Genomic DNA, 21,003 nt, shown 5'->3' on the forward strand with positions numbered 1-21,003 from the left:
ATCCATAGCGGTTCCCAGGTTCTGTTTATATCACATAGAAATGTAGACTACTAATTCCTAGAAACTTTCAAAAATTATTTCTAATAATATAATGTTCGAACTCATAGAAAAGAAGGTAAAAACTGGAAATTACTGAAGTCTCTCTGAAAAAAAGCCATTTCCAGTGCACCAGCCCAGAGCCTGTTTGCCCTGCGAGCTGGCTTAAATCCCAGGTGGCTGCAGACTCTTTCCTGGATTCTTGTGACCTGATTTTCAGCTGGGTTTAGCCATTGTGAGACACTGGTTAGGTATTAGGGAATAGGAGGAAAAGAGAAGGTGATAAAGAGAGGAATGAAGAGGGGATAAGAGGGTAAAGCAAAGGCAGCATCTCTTTTATGTATCAGCTCCCTCCAGACAGGCCTGTGACTGTGGTTCCACCTTCCACTGCGGACCCAAGCCCTGGGCTTCAGTAACATTTCTTTGCCCATTTGTACCTACTGTGGCTTTCTGCCACAGTAGCTGATCCCCGGCTTGCCTTTCCACCTCCTGTTTGGGTGTCTCAGTTCTTCATGACCTGTGTAACCACCTTATGCCCAGCACTGAATTCCCTTAATTAGCTGTGCTTATTAAGTTATTTCTGTTTGCCTAGTTAGATGCTGACTGGTGCACAATCCATATTCATTTTCTGTTAGGTATGATTATAAAATAGGCTAAGAGAACGCTGCTGGCATACTGTATCCAGATTTCAGCAAGACTTGATGGATAATCTTATGATGTCCCTGTGAACAAATTGGGAGAAATTTAGACTGGGTTATAAATTCTTAGATTGCTGAAGTTTATTCATGTTCAAGTCAACCTGATGAAAGGGCTCTAGAGGTTTGTCAGAAAGCTCTGTCCTTGGCCATGTCCTACTCAATTATTACCAAAGATTTGGACGAACACATAAAAAGCAGCTTTATAAAACATGTCCAGGACTTGGTTCCATAGGATAGCGATTAGCCCATCTGCTTTACATGCAGAAGGTCTTGGGTTCGCTCCCCAGTGGAGCCACAGTCCATGGTCTAAGGCCATGCCACCCCGAACAAGCCCGATGTCTGATCTCGGAAGCTAAGCAGGGTCAAGCCTGGTTAGTACTTGGATGGGAGACCACCTAGGAAGACCAGGTGCTGTAGGCATAAATAATAATAAAATAACAAGAAAAATAATAAAACATGTCCATAACACAAAGCTGAAAGGTAATTTAATTCAAATTTTGAAAGAATAACTTTATATGGAAAATCTTGGATTTAGGTACAAAAAATATATAGAACAGGAGAGGCCAAGCTTCCTAGCATATTATATGGGTAAAGAAATCTGGGATTTTAATTGACCACAAGCCCAATACAAGACAAAGTGTGAGCTGTTTTCAAAAGTGGGGTGGGAATTTATCCTTGGGCCCTATTAGAAGATTAGTGTTCCTATCAAGTGACAGAGAGTTCTGCTTCTCATCTAGAGTGTTACAGGAAGACTAGAAACTTAATTGAAGAAAGATACTGCTGAGTCGAAGCATCAGTGTTCCCCAACCCTTGTAAAGCTTTGTCATTTACAAGTTGTATTCACACACATGTGTTCACCCTTGCATCACAACAGCCTGGTGGAGGATGTACTAATTACCCCTTTTCTGAGCCCTTTATTTCTTTATATGGGTTCAAGTCTAAGCTACATAGGTCATTGTGTCACCTTCAGCAAGCAAGCTATGGTGCTTGGTCAGGAACCCAGCTTATTTCAGTACAGCCCATTCTCACCTCAGGACATCATACTGCACCTAGAAAAGAGGGACCCAACTTTCAAAAGGTTGGGAAGCCTTTACATGTGATAAGCAATTAAGGGAACCTGGGGCATTATTACAGGAGAAGAGACTTGTGAGTACATAAAGTCTGTCTTCCAAGATTTCGAAGTCTGTCACATGCGAGAAGGAGAGAAGGAGTGGATTAATTTATGTGGCTTCAGGAAACAACTAAGACTGAAAGGGTGATAGAGTTTTGCTCACTATTTAAAAAATTTCAAACAGAACTTCCCTCTACTACGGTCACTGCTTTTGTGCAAAAAGCTGGATAACTCTTTCTCAGAAACAAAATAGTATAATGAATTCCTACATTGGGGAAAATGTTAAATTAGATAACTTCTTGAGTGACACCCAAGTCTGAGAATCTGATTTATTTTGGGGGGGTTTTGGTTAGTGAGCTATGTGATTTGTAGATTTTGATTAGGAGTTATTTGTTATTTTTACAGTTTCACTTCCAGGAACATAATTGTTTTCCTTATAATTTAAGATTAGCATACTCTATTTGTGTAAAAACTTTTAAGAGCCTGAAACAAGGAAATAAAGCATGACTAGTGCTCAGTGTAATTAACTTCGCAAGAAATATTATGCTATTTCCCAGAATGTGTCCGCAGTGTGAATGTCTGCATTTGTTCCATTTCATTCCTAGCTGTAGAATCCTATCAGGGGTGATGAGATGATTTTGAAATATACTGAAGCGGAGAATAGAGTTTGCAAAGTATTATTAGGTTTGCTAAGATGAACTTGTACAAATGCAAACCGTTGGCATATCACTATAAAAACCAGCGCCTGTATGGTAAAAGGTCCCTGAAATGACTTATTAAAGGTCACCAGAGTGATAGTGATTGAAAAACCATAAATTTTATCTTGAGAATGGCTTTCTGCCTTCTTTCCAGAACTAGTACACTCTCTTTCCCCGCATTGGGATAGTTATATTCACGAAAGGTTAGGATAATTGAGAAAGGAAAATCAAAATAATCTCAAAATTGGTAGAAAAACAGCAAATCTCTTATGAGAGTAAAACATGCAGTGAAGACGAAATATATTAGTGTTTCTAAATTAATTTAGATTAATTTAAATTAAATTAATTTAAATTAGCATTTTGCTTTGATCTTATTTTCTGGTTAGAGTCAATAAAGGGAAGTTCTCAGTCTTCATAACTACTTGCTGAAGTCTAAATTTTAACTTACATGATTTTGTGAAGAAGCTTAGTTGTAAACCATAATATTTCAGATCTTCCCTGTGAATAATCTGAAGGGCTGGATCCTCCTGTCATGTTGTTTTAAAAAAAATAAAAAAACTTGCGCTGTTAGTCCCCACCCCCACCTCTCAGATTTCTTCATAGACTTTAATTCTCACGGAAGAATTTGAGAGACATTGAAAGTACTGAGCGGGAAAAAAACAAGGCAAAAGAGAATTTACTGTTTAATTCAATGTATTAACCATCTAAAAAATTGATTTTGAAAAATGGACTTTACAAATGTTAACAATCTCTGGTAATTTGCCATTTGATAAAATGGCGATTTTTCTTTTTAAAATGGATCAGCTTTCTACTCATATGCTTGATTTGTGTGCTTAGCAAGGCCCAATACCCTTTTTACTTTAAGTTGCTTAATGCAAAGTAGATAACATTAGTAGCCATTAAGAATTCTTGTGCTGCCCTGCATTGTAAGTTTCTCCTTTAATGTCTGATATGTAAAATTTTGGGAGTTTAAAAACTTAACCAAATTGCTGCCAAGGGTTTTTTTGTATTCACAATTTTTCAGATTTTAGCAAAATGATACAGTATATGTATCTTACACTATATAGTTAATTCCTCCAGTGTATATTCAAATGAATGGAGTTTCTGATAGCAAAAGCATATGACTTAGTCACATAAAGTAAGATAAATTAAAACATTAAGTGGTTTCACAGTTCTGGTCAGAATTTGCAGCCCGGTAAATGTGGATGAAATTAAGTTTGCTACCAAGGGAGTTTAAAAAAAAAAAAAACACCACTTTGTTTTCAGAGCTTCTGTGATGTTTGAGTTACCAGAATTTGTGGACCCATAAAGTTTTGTTTGTTAACCAAAACCTTCTGTAGTTGTTTAGTGAATCAAGTGGGTAGGTAGAAATTGTTACTGTTTTTTCACCAAGAAAAAGGTGAAATGGACAAACATCTGAACATAGTTTGGGGATGACTTAACAAGTACATCATCTCTCTCAGACTTCACAGAATCCTCTGAGACAACCATTCTTACAATCATTTTTATTTCACAAAGGCAACAGAGGAGTAAAATGACTCATTCTAATAAAGTTAGGAAGCGACAAAACTAAAACTCAGTCTCAGGTCTTTCAACTCTGGATCCCATCTTCCTTTTATCAAATCTTGTTTTCATAGGAAAAGCTTCTGATGAAGCTGAGAATTCAGGTATATTCTTGTCTAGAGTTTAACGAATATATCATAATGCTTAAAGCCTTTTATTAATTTGAATTATTTAAGTTAGTTAGAAGTGGACTGATTATTATAAAATTTGAAGTTTGTTTTGACTTTTTAGAAGTTATGTTAATTTTGAGTGTGGAATAATACGGATTTTTTTTTTTGTTCTCCTATTGTTGTTTTAACTGTTTAGATGTGTCTGGCATCAGAGGGGATGAAAATGGAAGAATCCAAGCTAATAAAAGCAAAAGAATCAGATGGTGGAAGAATTAAAGAATTGGAGAAGGCAAAAGAAGAAAGAGAAATGAAAATGGAGAAAACAGATGAAGCCAAGTTACAGAAGGAAGCAGAATTTGAAAAATCAGCTAAGGAAAATGCAAGAGATTCTAAGGAATTAAGAAATTTTGAGGAGATGCAAATGGATGATATAATGGCTATAAAAATGGAAGATCCCAAAGAAACTACCAAGGAAGATTTAGATGAAGATCAAAAATACAGTCACTTCCCTGATTTTTCTTACTCTGCCAGTAGCAAGATAATAATAAGCGATGTTCCCAGTAGAAAGGATCACATGTGCCATCCTCATGGAATTATGATCATTGAAGATCCTGCAGCATTAAACAAACCAGAAAAGCTAAAAAAGAAAAAGAAGAAAAGCAAAGTGGATCGACATGGGAATGATAAATCCACACCCAAGAAGACTTGCAAAAAGAGGCAGTCCTCAGAGTCTGACATCGAGAGTGTCATATACACCATTGAAGCTGTTGCAAAGGGAGACTGGGGCATCGAGAAACTTGGAGAAACCCCTCGCAAGAAGGTCCGCACATCCTCAAGTGGCAAGGGAAGCATTTTGGATGCCAAGCCACCAAAGAAAAAAGTGAAATCAAAAGAGAAGAAAATGTCAAAGGAGAAATCCTCAGATACCACCAAAGAGTCAAGACCTCCAGATTTCATTAGTATTTCTGCCAGCAAGAACATTTCTGGTGAGGTGCCAGAGGGTATAAAAGCAGAACCATTGACCCCCACGGAGGATGCATCACCACCCAGCCTATCAGGACCAACCAAGACGGAAGACAGTGACTCTCAAAGAAAAACTGAGACTTGTGGCTCCCGGAAATCCGAGAGGTCTTGCAAAGGTGCTCTTTATAAAACCCTGGTGTCTGAGGGCATGCTCACCTCTCTGCGAGCCAATGTTGACAGAGGTACGTGACTTCTGCAAATCTGAAAGGAGTATGGAACCCTAGCAGAATTTCTCCTTTAGAACTATTAAAAAGAACCACCATAAAGAACAATATGGTAACAAAATAATATTTTACATTTGTACAGTTCTTTATGGTTCATAGATCACATACATTTGTCATTTTACCAACATGTTTTCTAACACCATTGAGGAGAGTTGGTATTCATTTTGTAGGTAGTCTTTAGGATATAAATGTTTGATTCAGACCTTTTTCTTTTCCTTTTTTTTTTTTTTTTAACTGGTATGAGATGGCTTTTTGTTTTGAAGGATCCATATTGCATGTTTGGAGCTCTTACTATGTTTTTTAAAATTGATGGAAAAAATTTCCTGAATCAAGAGATATGTTTGGCAGAATCTTGACCTGTAGGCTCTAGAAGTAAATAAATTAGCTAACACTCTCCATTAGGTAATCAAAACTATAATTGAATAAGGCTTTTTAAAACATAATGGTATTCAGAAGCCAGTTAATGTGTATACCTTTATTCCATAGAATGTTTCATATAAGTTCATCTACTTTAAAATACAGCATCTGGCTGGGGCATTACCTTTTGCCAACCTAAATTACAACTAAAGATGTGCGAATAATAGGTCTAATAAGCCCTGAGTGAAGATCCTTGGAAGTACAGAGTTCTCCAGGGATGGCATTCCAGTAAATCTTGGGGAATTAGAATTAATAGTGCAAAGGGCTCTCACACCTTAGGCTGATTCACGAATGGAAAAACTAGTAGCCTGTCTCTGGAGTCACACAGTACCTGTTCAGTTATGACTAGACAGCTTGTACCAGAGGCTGTAAGTCACTTTTTTGCATGTTCTGTCATTAAGAGTGGTCCATCATGAATCACTCTGAGAACTCTGAAATAGTTACAAATAACATCATGCCAGGAAGACCTAAGGGGTCAAGAGTTTACTTGCAAAGCCACTAAAATGATTTCTTCCTAACCCACTGTACTGAGCACATCCTTTCTCTTGAATTTTATTAGGGAAGCGAAGCTCAGGAAAAGGAAACTCTTCCGATCATGAAGGGTGTTGGAATGAAGAAAGCTGGACATTTAACCAGAGTGGGACCAGTGGTGGCAAGAAGTTCAGGAAGGCAAAGCCAAAGGAAGACTGCCTCTTTGGGTAAGTGCCCATGGGCACAGTCAGCTGCACTGCACAGACCCCAAGTGCGGTAGGGTCTCCACGGCAAACCGAAACCTCTTAACTGCTTATTCCTTGAGTGTTCATTCATCACTTAATATAATCTTAGTAAACACACGAGGAAATATGATTCAGATGTATCACAGGATTCCTAGTTGTCAGAGTGACAGCGTCTTTCACATTTTAAATTATCAGACTTAGGCCTAAGTTAGAATCGAGGTCCACCCTGTATTAGTGGTGTGATGTTATAAATCCTTTAATAGTGTCAGGATAGATTTTCCAATCTGAGATTTACGGTGGATATTATATAAGTATGTTCACATTTTGCCCATTTACCTACTATACGTACTTCATTAGTGTTTCTAAAGCCGTGTACATATGTTTGTAAAGTAATGACAGCTGAAATGTAAGGTAAATAAAATAATATTTCTCTGTCTAACCTTGTTTTGTTTAAACCATGTTTTGTTGCTCTAAGATAAAAATACCAGATTGAAGATTCTCCTGGTACAGAGAGTATTCAGTAATTAATTATATATTGAAACGTAGTAACAAATAATAGCATACATCAAGGTAAAATTATTAAGAATTATTTCATTTTTATGGTATACTGAAGACTCTTAACACCAATCTCGATATAAAGCATTTTGCAGGTTAAGTTAGGAGACCCAGTACTTTATATTGGTGAGGAAAGCATCTGAATATTCACTTGTACCGTTTTGAAAATCCTTTGAGATTTCTCTTAGCCTAATTTGAAAAGAATACATTGAACAGACATAAATACGTTTTTATATTTTCCATATTTTTTCATAAGTGTGTTTAAAAATATGCAAATTTTATGCATTGGGAATGTCGTATTTCGTTTATTCATAAATATTTGCATTTCTGTTTATGGGATAATATATTTTTTCCTTGGATGTTACAGTGCTTCAGAGTGCTTAATTCTAAGGCTCTAGGTCATCACAGAGTGGGAGGATAGAAATTATTTCTCATGATAATGATCCCTCAAGATTATTTATATCTAGTTGATATACTTATATTTTATATATTTCCTTTCTAATGCTTTTTAAAGTCCATGGTAGTTGAGATTAGTTTTGCCTACATTATGCTTCAACAATGGCATGAAAATCCTCACATTTGTCATTGTCAAGTGATACTTTCAAATGCAGAATTTCCTCAAAAAGTGACCGTTGAGCGTCAGGACCAATGCTCTCTATCTTCTGGAGCTACCAGTGCTCTGTGTCTACATGACAAGAGAGGAGCAGCTCTCATTTCAGACACTGTGAAGTCTGGGAGAGGGAAATAAAGCAGGCACGAAGGTTCCCCAACAGAAAGTTCTCCAGTGCTTCTACGAGAAACTGCTGAAACAGAGAGAGATGTTTTCACCGGTCATCTTTGAGGAACAAGAAAAGTGAAACAATTTTTTGAAAATCTGTCTCTGAAAAGAGATCGCTGTGTGGGTTGTGTGTGTGTGTGTGTGTGTGAGAGAGAGAGAGAGAGAGAGAGAGAGAGAGAGAGAGAGAGAGAGAGAGAGAGAGAGAGAAATCATTTCTAAGGAAGCCACATGTATATAACTGGGAGTGTGGTTTTCTATAGGCTTAAATCAACAGTCCACTTCTGATCTTTCTTTGTTTCTCCCTTTTAAATAATGGCCTGTCAGAATCAGACTATCTGGGTTTGCCTTGTTTAGAACATGCAAACATAGTGCATGAGCAGTGAGAAAATGCCAGTTCCTGACTCTGAGATTTCTAAATGAGCATTTTAAACCTTTTTACTGCAGAAAATGTACTACCTGTTAACTGTAGCCAAGAAAAATTCACTCGGTATTGGCAGTTCTAATTTTATAAACTTAGCCAAGAAAGACATAGGCGATTATTTTAGTTGAGAAAAGAAGAGTCCCAAGGGACCTTAGGGGTTACGTCTTGCATTTTCGTATTTTTCTTTTGGTTATTCACAGTCTCTGAAAAATTCTCAACTTATAGATAGCTTTCTGATAATCTCACTAGTATCAAATAGTAAATGATTTTCCATTAGTACAAATGTTTTTGTAACTACTCACGAAAAGACTGTTTTACCAAGGAAAGAACATCACCCCCACCTACCACCCTTTACATCTTTGATAGCGCTTAGTGATGGCCTTTTGCTGTTGCCCATTCTGATGTTTATCTAATTGTCTTTATCTATGCTCCCCCTCTCTCATACATTCCTCCAAAACTGAGGACAGCAGCCTAGCACATCAGCTTTGTAAGTTGCTACTCAAAGTTGCTGTCTTCCCAGTATGCCTTCCATTTTCCATCTCCCAAGCACAGTGATCCTCCTGCAGCTTCTCCCGTCTGTTTAGGTTGCATCTGAGTTAATAAGTCTCACTATAAATGAAAGCCAACAGCCAGCCTAGGATCCAGCAGGCATGCTGCCATTGCTGTGTAGGGGCCTGAGAGACCGTCAAAAGCAGCCCAAGGATTTCTCAACTTTGCTGGTGGCATTTCTGAAGTCATTTGTAGTTGCGTTAAAGCAGTGTTGCCTCTGTGCCAGTGAAAACTGGCTTTACTTTTTTCACTGTTTTTTCCTCATCCTAGTCAACACTCCAGAATGTTTTTCTAATATTGAAAATATTTGTTTGAATTTTCTTTGTGTATGTTTTAAAGTACTAGTCAATAAATATTTTTTTAAAAACGAATCTTACAAAATTACCAATATACCATATTACCAATAAGCTTGCCAATGTAGGTACATATATATGAGTCTTTAGAATGAGATGCTTGCGTGGATGGAATATCATTTTATATTGAACCTAATGAAAAATTCTCAGGCCAGTGGAGAGAGTGGCAAATTCTACACTTCAAAAATATTCGGATATTTTAAATGTTTCTGCTTTTCTAAGGTAGTAAGGTAATAATATATCATGCGGGTTTAACTAAGAAAACTATGTTGGTAAATCTTCTCAAGCATTTCTGAAAAGATGTTTTTTATCCTGGCATAGAATTTATTAGTAGTGCCCTAATCTCAGGGACCTTGTCTTCAAAAGAAATATCTTAAAATATATCTTCTATCATTTTCTGTGTAAATATTTATATTGTGTGATGATTGATTACACTTCTTCTCTTTTATTAGCATATCAAAGTTGGATGAAGAATTTGAAAAAAAATTCAACAGCCTTCCTCAGTATAGTCCTGTTACATTTGACCGTAAATGTGTACCTATCCCAAGAAAAAAGAAGAAGACAGGAAACATGCCCTCAGAACCGACTAAAACCAGCAAAGGTTAGATGTGTGCTCTCTGATTTCTGGTTTTGTGGTCACATTCTCCACTGAACCCTCTTCTTAGCTTCTGCAGCTCTCTTTAGCTGCGTAATTGGATTTCGACTGAGGCATAGCAAGTTGGAATTTCAGGTTGCTCTCCAAGATTATCTTGGTTCCTGTCTCACTTCTCTCTCCTTTCTTTCCTTCCTAATTCTCTTCAGCCTCTGTCCTTTGACATGTAACCTTATACATTTGCCCTTAAAGATGTAGCTTTATTGAAACTGTGACATGTGGTCTTTGACCTTCTGCTCTCCAGAATTTTAATTTGGAAATATTGAGCTTTTCTTGAACAAAAACTGTTGTCTGCGTCTAATTCTTCACTTCCCTGTGTCTGCAACAGGTTGGACTCTGGGAATATGAAATCATTCTATTTTCCTAATAAGCACACTTCATTCTTTATTGGCAGTATGAACCAAATGAAAATAAAATTCCCTGTAGTACACTGGCAATATCTTTATTGGTTTTCTTAAATGTAGAAAAATGCTGTCTTCAGCATATTTGTTTTCAAGAATATTGGATTCTCCCCTTTGTATATCAGGGAACTTTAAAATTCGTCAGGGACGATACTGTAGTTCAAAGGGGAGGGATTAAAGAATGTGGGGTGTTTTCAGTGGTCTCCAACACCTGGGACCACTGTGATATTTGTGATGTGCAGGAGCTGGGGTTCTAAACATCCTGACCTGCTAAAGACACTGAAGCACAACAAAAGATTGAACTACTCAAAATGACAATGTTGTTCTCATTTGAGAAACTTGTCTCCTAATTTTACTTTAGGTCTAAAGTTTGGTGGGAAAATGTACCTGTAGTCTCTCACACAGATGTGAAAGATTGCATTCGGTTTTCTCTCTTGTAAAGACTTTGAGTGGAAAGATGAAGAGCTTGTGTTGCCAAGCTTTTGTTGCTTTCAGGATCAAATTCTGAGCAAGATTTGATGGAAGAGTTTTTATAATTACTCTGCAGAAACGGCTGCCTGTTGCCTACTTTATGTCAAATCAGATTAATTCCCTTTTGTGTATTTTGGACGGATGGCTGGATGGACAGATGGACTGACGGATAGACGGACGACTGGATGGATGGATGATGCCTGACTACAATATGATATATATCAATACATCAGCCTTGCTAAATTCTGGCAGCCATGGATAAATGATCAGAGATAATGAGGAGGTACAATTTCATGGATTTTGAGGGAATTTTATAAGGCATATGTCTAGGGAAAATTATGGTTTCTTCTCTGAAGAAACAACTGAGAAGGATCGCTTTGAGAGCTGTATCTCAAGATGGCTCTGAAAGGCTGAAGAAAGTTCCCTCTCCGTGATTAAAGGCAAAGGGCAATGTAAAAGTGATTTTAGCTTAGTTTTCCTTTGTGGTTAATAAAAAGAAGTCTGATGAATAAAGAACTAAAACAAATGTTGCGTCACCAAGTTTGCTCATCTGGGAAAATAAATAGTGTTGTGTCACGATCTTTCAAGATAAATGGGAAAGAAATCCAGTAGCTTTGTTGACAAGTAGGTAGCTGAACACTATAATGGATTGATTACCAAATGAAATGATAGTCTTTGTGCCCTAGAGATATTTAAAAATAGGCAAAGTAGTTCATGAGTTCAAAGATGCCAGGTATCTTGACCTCCCATAATTCTTTAAAGTTGTTGATAAATACCTGACAAGCAATAAAATGGAACTTGATTGATTGATGTGCAGGATGTATTCTCTTTCTCTACTTGTAGTTCGAGACCTTCATTTTAGAGCTCTGAAGAGCGCTGAATTATCTATCAGGAAATGTAACAATAGATTTATTTTTGTAAAGCTGTAAAACCCCCGGAAGTTAGGATCTATTTTCATGAGACCTTCTCTTGGGTCTTAGTTACCTGTTGTATGTTTTTTCTCTCCCAGCTAAGATTAACAGTGTTTCTTTTGATGTGAAATAGCTTTATGGAGCTTTGGATTGTACTTCATACATCATCTTAACTCTTCTGTTATGCATCTCAAGCCACAAAGTCACTGGTTCTTCTACAGTATGTTAGTAGTTATGCAGGTGGTAAGTCTTTTAAGACTTTAGAGTTTGCTCTACATTCCAATTCATGGAGCAAAGTGCAATTACTATAAAGCAGAAATTAATATATTCTCTGTTTAGCAAACTAAAGAAATAGTATTTATGACTGATTGTAATTTGGCATTAGCAGCACCAGTGTATTATCCCACAGGTTATTAATGAAATTATCATACCAGCTGTGCTGTAATTACCTGATCTTTAGAGATAGAGGAGATTGTTTTCTTAGACTGTAGACCCTTCGCACCTTTGCATAATGAATCCTTCAAAGCAAAACCTCTGTATGAAATCATTAGTTCATTAGTAAAAGAGCTTGTGTCCATAGGAAACCTTATTTTTCTCCAACAATTCACCATTTGTCTGTATTTTATTTTCTCCTACATTTCTTATTCAACATTCATTACGTTTTTTTTCTGTCTGTACTAGGTACTTCTTTTAGCTACTCCAGGTTATATAAAATGTATAGAATTTTTTCAAAATACAATTTTTAGAGGAAATGATTATGTATGCATTTATACTGTTAAACATCTCAGAATCATAGTACCTGCTTAGGTTTACACTTCTCTTTTCTTAGTGGTATCCTTATTATATTCAAATTTCCAAGTAGTCTCTTCCTCTTTCTCACTGTCCCCTCTACTCTCTCCGCCCCTGTTCCTTATAGCTATATATTGGGTCTTGTCAGAAACTCTAAAACATAACAGGAAGAAAATAAATGTTACCTTCTCCGACAGAACTCAGGCTACTTATAGTAGGGAAAACACAGTGATTTAGAAATAGAATTTCCCTTTGCTTCTAAGAACAAATTATCCAGTAAATTATAATAATCCCTCTCACAGTGCAGTTCAGCTGAAGCAGCCCATGCCTACATGTTTTCTGGTTTATTTCTCACAGTTAACCTGTATATATTCAAATGATAGCTTTAAATTGTAAGTCTAAATTTAATTGTAACTTCATAAGAGATTTGTTTTGACACATTATTTTAAGTATACTGTTAATGTTTGAAGCACTTTTTACAAAAGTATCAGAAGTCAGGAGTGCTCTGCAAAATAGTAATTTTCAAATGGCATGGGGTCATGGAGAAAAAGTTAATTGAGTTCAATTTAGAGTGTTTAAATTATGCCCCAGCTTGACCCTTGACTTCACTTTTCCTCCTTTATCTCTTCTATCTTCTCTCATTGTTTCTTAGCCAATTATCAAGTGTACTGTTGGGCTTTTTCATGTTTTTCCAATCCATACTTATATTTTAAGATTGAAATTTCAAATGGTTAAGGATTTGAGATTTTAAAAAATTGCAGTGGTAATAAAAGAAGCAGGTTTACAAAAAATTAACGGTTGGGGACAGAATGCCCTGTTTGGGAATGAGCCAACATGAGGGTAGTTCCATTGTTAAAGGACTGAGACCTGTTAGCCAGCCAGCCTTTCCTGTGAGGAATTAACAGCTTCCAGATTGGGCAGAACGCTGTATTTTGTCTTGTAACTGTTTGAGAGCCACCAGACATTTTCAGGAATATGACAGCACATTTGCAGATATAAACAGTATACTTAATATAACCCTGAGTTCTTTGACAAGGCATATGTGTCCAGCCTAGTGAGGTGGCTCCTTCCCCTCCATGAATTCTAACTTGATTATGGCTGGTTTACTCAAGCTCGTTTAGGTGAGCAGATGCGCATGCCCAGCAGCTGGGAGCACTGCTATAAATTATCTCAAAAGAATTCATTGTTTCATTGGTTATTCATTACTTATGTGCTCATTACAAAAATGACAGCCTAGTTTTAGAATAAAATCTCTGCTCTTTTTCTAGCTTGAAAACATGAAACTGTAGAACCTAAGAATGAGCTACCACCATTCGAGTTATGCCTCACATTTGTTTCCTACAACAGTTCTAAAGAGCAAGGTTCACTTAATTCACCTTACCTGCTGTCCTTGAAGTGTGGCCATACCAGGCTAATACTGAACTGGCTCCTGTGTCACTACAGCTTTTAAACCCTCCCTCCCCTCCCCCAAATGTCTATTTTTCAACAAACCATGAATAGCATTAATGTTCAGAAAGGTTATTGTTATGTGTCTGTGGCACCCCTCTTATCCTCTCATACTGTTTGTCTCTGCTATATTCTACCCATCTGTGAAGTTGGTGTGCAAAACAGGTTAATACCTTCAAACACAAGCCATCCTGCCCCAAAACATTCTAAGGTAGTTTACATGCCAGCAACAAGTGATTTTGACATAAGGAGGCAGAGGCTCATGCAGACACTCTTGCAAGAAATGTAGTAGGAAGACGAGAGACAGAGATGGGAGGGATACTTGAAGTGGTAGTTTAGCAAAAGACAGTTGCCGATTCTTTGCTTTCTGAATAATTCCTTCTAAAATTCTTTTCTCTGCTTCTTACTTCCAGCCTTCTTTTCCCTGCATGGAGTCTCAATATTAATAATTAAGAGAAAAAATAGTAAATTTTTGTATGTTCGGTATTTATTACAAATTTTGACCTTTTTTTCTTCATACAAATGAAGAAAATATCAAACATATGCACCATACTGGTGGACAGAAATGAAGTTGTTCATTTCTTGGCTCTAAAATTGCTGCTCATTTTCAGTGACTACTCCTTCAAGTTTTTCACTTTCTTTGTTATCTGAAGCTGTTTACTTGATTTGTTTTATAGCTATAGATTGAGATGGCCAAGAGCAAGGAAGCTTACAAATAAGTTTATAATAGTTCCTCTGTGTATTAAACCATTCTGGATGTTCTTTTTTCATGTTAAATTTGAAAACTCTGTCTTTAGTTTTGTCCTTAAATTGTATGTTTTAGATTTTTCTGAGTGTGGTTGGGTCTAAAAATGTGGATTCTTCTTTCCTAACCCATTCCATACATCAAATCAGTTTGCTTCTGTGAACCATTGCCTTATCACCTGCTCATACACAATGATGAATACAGAGGTCATTCTCTGTATGAGCCGATTCCTTATTATTATTAAATTATTTTCCTACAAGTAAATTATTAGGGTCTTTATGGTCTTGAGATGTTTCCGAATTGTTTTTCTGTTCTTTTTCTACTTCTCATAGGGAATTACCTATGTATATATCATTCAGGTGCACAGGCCTGCAATTCCCTTGGATATATGAAATATATGAGGTGCAGTGATTGTAGAGAACACCTGTAATGTTAGTACAGTATGTACACATGATATGTTTTCTTTGTATTTGTTAAATTTCTTTTCTTTCCCTTATTGCTCATTTTTTATGGGGAAAAAAAAAAAAGCCAACAGGAGGCATTTTCTGTTTTCAGCCACCATCAGCCAATTCAGAAGTATTTGCTTGCTGTTGTTAATTTAGAAAGATGGCTTGGTGTAGTCATCAAAAAAACATTTGTACAACTTTGTGTTATCAGTAATAATGGCAACAACTGTCATTTCTCCAGCTCTTTGTGCCAAGCAGTGGTTCTAGAGTTTTATTTATTTGTTAATACAACAAATATTAAGTACAAGTCATGTGCTAAGCACCATTCTAGACACAAAGAATATATCCGTGATTGTAAACAAAGAACCGTGCTGACATAGAGATACATTATTGTCGGGGTACTGGATGATAAATAAGCCTAAACCGTAAGCAAAGTATATAACGTATTAGAAGGTGAAAAGTGCTATGAAAAAAGAATAAGTTTGATAGAATGAGGTAAAAGATCAACAAGGAAAGAGAAGATGAACACTATACATCAGCTAGACCATATATACATATAGAACACTACACTCAGCAATAGCAGAACATACGTTCTTCTCAAGTATATATAGAATGTCTCTAGAATGTACCATATACTAAGCCATAAAACAAACCAATACATCTAAAAGCATTGAAATAGTTCAAATTATGCTCTCTGACCACAGTGGGATATATTAAGATTCAATAGCTAGAAAAAAAATGGGGAAATTCATAAATATGTGAAAATTAAACAACACACTCTAACCAATAAATCAAAGAAGTCAATGGGAAAATCAGAAAATACTTTGAGATGAATAAAAATGAAAACACAACATACCAAAATGTACAGGATACAGCTAAAACAATGCTTAGAAGTTTATATGCTTAGAAGTTAAATGTTATAGTTATAAATGCATATATTAAGAAAGACGTCAAATCAATAACCTAACTTTCTACCTGGAGACAATAAAGGGAGTAGATGAAAGGACATAATAAAGATTAGAGAGAAAATTAATGAAGTGAAGTTAATTAAAGAATAGAAAAACAATAGAGAAAATCGATGAAATCAAAAGCTGGTTCTTTAAAAAGAACAACCAATTTGAGAAATATTTAGCTAGATTGACCAAGAGAAAAAGGGAGAAGACTCAGAGAAATACTATGAACAATCATATGCTAATAAATTAGATAAGATACATGAAGTGAACAATTTCTGAAAAGACACAAACTACTGAAACTTTTAAGAAAAATAGACAATCTGAATAAACCTGTAACTAGGAAAGAGACTGAATTTAGTAATCAAAAAAGTACCCAGGAAAAAAAAGCCTAGGCCCAGGTGGCATCACCACTGAATTCTACCAAACATTTAAAGAAGAATTAATACCAATTTTTCACAAACTCGCCCAAAAATTAGAAATGGGATGGGGGGACACTCCCCAACTCACTCTATGATGGCAGTATTAGCCTAATGTTAAAGCTAAACAAAGATATCTTAAGAAAGAACTATAAACCAATATCTCGTACAAATATGGACACAAAAATCCTTAACAAAAGACTAGCAAACCAAATACATCAACGTATAAGAACTATACTCCATGACCAAGTGAGAATGCAGGGTAGGTGTAATATCCAAAAATCAATTAAGATACCATACTGATAAAACAACAACAACAAAAATACATGATCATCTCAGCAGATATAAAAAAAGCATTTGACGAAATCCAACACCCTTTCATAACAGTCAACAAATTCAGAGTAGAAGGGAACTTCCTCAGCCTGATAAAGGGCATCTATGGGGGGAAAAAATCTACAGATTCAACCCAATCTCTGTTAGAATCCTAGCTTACTTCTTTGTAGATGTTGGCAAGTGATCTTGAAATTAATTAGGAATTGTGATGGGATCAAGAATAGCAAAACAATCTTCTCAATTTCAAAACTGGCTGCAAAACTAATCAGGACAGTCTGGTACTAGCATAAAGATAGACATATAGGTTAATGGAATAGAACTCAGGGTCTATAAATAAATCTGTATGTCCTTGGTCAACACATTTTCAGCAAGGATGCCAAGACTATTCAATGGGGAAAGAATAGTGTTATCAAAATATGGTGCTGGGACAACTGCATATCCACATTCCAGAGAATGAAATTGAGCCATTATTTACCTCACATAGTATATAAAAATTAACTCAAAATGGATGAAATACTAAATATAAGGGCTGAAACTATAAAACTTTTCAAAGGAAACAGGGGTCGATCTTAATGACCTCAGATTTGGCAATGGATCTTTTGATATGACACCAAAAACTCAAGCAACAAAAGATAAAATAGGCGAATTGGACTGTATCAAAATTTAAAACTTTTGTGCTTCAAAGGACATTAATAAGAAAGTGAAAAAACCTCACAGAATGGGAAAAAATAATTACAAATCACATATCTGATAAAAGACTTTTATTTAGAATACATAAAGAACTATTACAACTCAAGAAGACAGACAACTCAATTTAAAAATGGGCAGGTTATCTAATGTTTCTCTAAAGAACGTAAACAAATGACCATTAAGCACATGAAAAGGTGCTTGACATAATTAGTCATCAAGGAAATGCAAATCAAAACCACAATGAGAGTGATACCACTTTACATCCTTATGATGGCTTTAGTCAAAAGACAGAAAAGTGTTAGTGGAGTGTTAGTGTTATTAAGTGTTTATGAGGATGTCAGTCATGACAGTTCTCCAGAAGGTTAAACAGGGAGTTAATCTGTGACCTAGCAATTTCACTCATAGATATATGTCCAAGAGAAATGAACACACATATCCACTCAAAAGTTAGTATATGAAAGTTTATAACAATTATTTACAATAACCAAAAGGTATAAACAACTCAAATGTCCAACAACTGACAAGTGGTTAAAACAAATGTGGTATATCCATACAGCAGAATATTATTCAGCCTTAAAAAAGGACTGAAATACTGATAACGTGTTTTAACAAGAATGAGCCTTGCAAACATTAGTGAAAGAATCGAGATATAAAAAACCATATTATATGATTCTATCTATATGAAATTTCAATAATAGGCAAATCTATGTAGAAAGTAGATTAGTGATTGCTTAGGGATAAGGGGAATACAGATATAGGGAGAGGGGATAGCTAAAGGATATGGGATTTATTTTTGAGGTGATGTAAATGTTCCAAAATTAATGATGGCTGCAAATATATCAGTGAATATAAAAACCATTGAATTGTGTACTTTGGACAGGAGCATAGATGGGTTTATCTCTGACAGGAAGGCAGAACATTTGGGTGCTGGTAGGTGGGTAGATGCAGCAGGGGTAGTTTATAGAGCTTCTAACTTTTTTAATCTTCACATCAAGCCTGTTAGGCACTATTATTATTCCCATTTAAAGATCATAAAACATGACTTATATAAAATGATTTAATCAATTTTCACATAGGAATATCAGCAAAGTAGAGAAATAACTTGTTTGGGGAGGTCAGTGCTGCTATTGGTGACAGAAAAATCTCCCTTCTGATTTCTTTATCTCCGAAAACTAAGATGTAATCTGAGATTTCTCTCTCCACCCCCACCCCCTAAAAACATGTTTTGGCCAATGTTTTTCTCTTTTTAAATCACTTTTTTCTTCCTAGAATATCTTCAGAAAAGGCAAGAAATCTATCTAATGCTGTCAGGCCAGCCGTTATCCTGAAAGTGCTGTCTTTGTGAAAATCAGTTTCTTAGGAGAGATGGAATGCCCATGCCATCCTTTTCTTCATGATATTTAGGAATCAAAAGTAAAATCTTTTTATTACAGACTGCAGCTATTCTGCTGTTACTAGTTGTGGTCTGTCTCTGTCACTAAATCTGCAATTTCTGCTGAGGGAGTCCTAGCCCTAATGGAGGCGTCTGCCCAATACATTTTGAAGGAAAATCTCACTGGGTTTTATCTAAGCCTAAATGAGAAGGCTGAGCGCTATTAAATGAATAATGATGCAAGATGACACTTCTTGTGACTCAATTTGCTTATTCCACAGGTGGGAGGAGGACGTAACTATTTAGAAACAGTATTGTTTTTTGGAACATTGTGGGTTTAAAGTATATTTATATTAATATTGTCTGTAGGTCCTTTCCAGTCTCAGAAAAAGAACTTATTCCACAAAATTGTCAGCAAATATAAGCACAAAAAGGAGAAGCCTAATGTTCCAGAAAAAGGTATTGGTGCCTTCCATCCTCCATTAAGGTTTCTTGGCCACCTCCATTGTGAATTCATCTTTGAGTAATGCTTCTGTGCACTGCCTATGCTTTTTCTTCCCCTTTGCTTGCTTCCATGTCATCAGCTCCTGATGCGGGCATATTTGTTATTTCTAGAATCTGCAGCTAATTGCAAAGAGAGATCTTTTACTTGGATTTGTACTCAAATCCCATATTTGTCTCTATTTTCAGAGTTCGATATGAAACCTAAAATTGCCTTTTCTCATATGTATTTTGGTACATTTTGTAATTTAGTCTTCTTGAGCTCTTATCCACTTATTTTCTTTGACTATTCTCATTTTTCTCATGTTTGGCAGCCTTCGTACTTCATACCAGGACCATATTTTCCCACCTCCTGAAATGTTACAGTTTCATATTCATGTAAAAGTCCCACGGTTTCTATGAGTTCTCTGACACTTGATTCTTGTCAAGGAGGATTCTTCCACTCCTAAGTCATAACCTCCCTCTTTTTTCCCCCCATCTATATACTTCTTCATTTGCCAGACTCTTCTTCCTGCGGCCTTCAGCCACATAATTGTTATTTCCAGATGGCACTAGAGATGTATTGCTCTACATTCCGTTTACTCTGAACATCCGTCTCATTGTTATGATTTCGATGGGCTCTTGAACCTCTTCAGGGCTCACCTGAAGGTTTTTTTTTCTTCACATAGTTCAGGACTCCTACTCTTGTTTCACATAAAAGAGAAATCTCATCTCGTCCAGTACAACCACATGTCCTGGGAGTCAGGCTTTCTTTAGCATCTCTCTGCATGTTAGTGTCGTGACTACCATGAGCCCACTCATCCAGTGCCCATTTGCATCCTCCTTGCATGGCCAGATGTGAAGGCTTTCATGTTTTTGGAATGAGGCTTTAAATGCAGCTAGCTGTTTTTCATGTGTAGACGTATGTGCATACGTGTTCCCGTATGTAACATTTTACTTAATTTGGGTTTTATTTTCACCTCCACTTTGGCCTCTTAGTTTTGTTTTGTATATTAATATTTTTTTCTCTGCTTCCAGTGGATAGATATCACTCTTTAGGTAAAATGTCAGCTTTTATCATTCCCTTTTAACTGATCTTCGGATTTTCTTGATTAAAATCATGGAAATTACCCAACAACATATTTCATAAAAGGCAAATTTGTTTATTTTTAATCTGTTTTCTATGTATTGACTAATTATTTTAGTTGACAGATGTAGTTTTGAGAATTAAATAGTTGAAATAAAATTCTGCTTCATTTGTGTGATGATGCTTTTTATTTAAGTAGTTTTATATATTGTTATTTTTGTAGTGTATGTATTTATGGTAGGAGTAGAGTTTCACTTTCTTTTTTCTGTCATTGGTTTTAGGAAGTGGGGATAAATGGTCAAACAAGCAATTCTTCTTGGATGCCATTCACCCTACAGAAGGTACAGTATTCATTGTTATCATTTCAGATCATTTGTGCTGGAAATGGCATAATTTTTATAGGTTTAAAAAAGATATACATTATATAGGTTCAACCAACAACATTAGGCCTGAGTGTTCGTTATCAGATTATTTTAAATTTTCAAATCAAAAGTTATATATTTTTGGCTTTGCTAAGGGGCCAGCAGTGTGTCATGTGGAGTTAATTTGTCAAAGGGGG

General features: G+C 36.0%; 1 protein-coding gene across 21 annotated transcripts in view; it reads left to right on the forward strand.

Annotated features, from left to right (window-relative positions):
• The window catches only part of BBX (BBX high mobility group box domain containing), a 245,057-nt gene that overhangs the window by 205,965 nt on the left and 18,089 nt on the right, over window positions 1-21,003 (forward strand). For 18 of the 21 annotated variants that reach the window (XM_039856879.1, XM_039856878.1, XM_039856880.1 and 15 more), the window contains 5 exons: window positions 4,413-5,421; window positions 6,440-6,578; window positions 9,705-9,853; window positions 19,247-19,336; window positions 20,726-20,785. In XM_039856879.1, the coding sequence (XP_039712813.1) occupies window positions 4,413-5,421; window positions 6,440-6,578; window positions 9,705-9,853; window positions 19,247-19,336; window positions 20,726-20,785 (1,447 nt within the window). The remainder of the gene's footprint in view (window positions 1-4,412; window positions 5,422-6,439; window positions 6,579-9,704; window positions 9,854-19,246; window positions 19,337-20,725; window positions 20,786-21,003) is intronic. The other 3 variants (XM_039856889.1, XM_039856874.1, XM_039856877.1) reach the window with 1 other exon arrangement.

Source organism: Pteropus medius, unplaced genomic scaffold (genome assembly GCF_902729225.1).
Source record: "Pteropus medius unplaced genomic scaffold, Ma_sr-lr_union100, whole genome shotgun sequence".
Lineage (NCBI taxonomy): Eukaryota > Metazoa > Chordata > Mammalia > Chiroptera > Pteropodidae > Pteropus > Pteropus medius.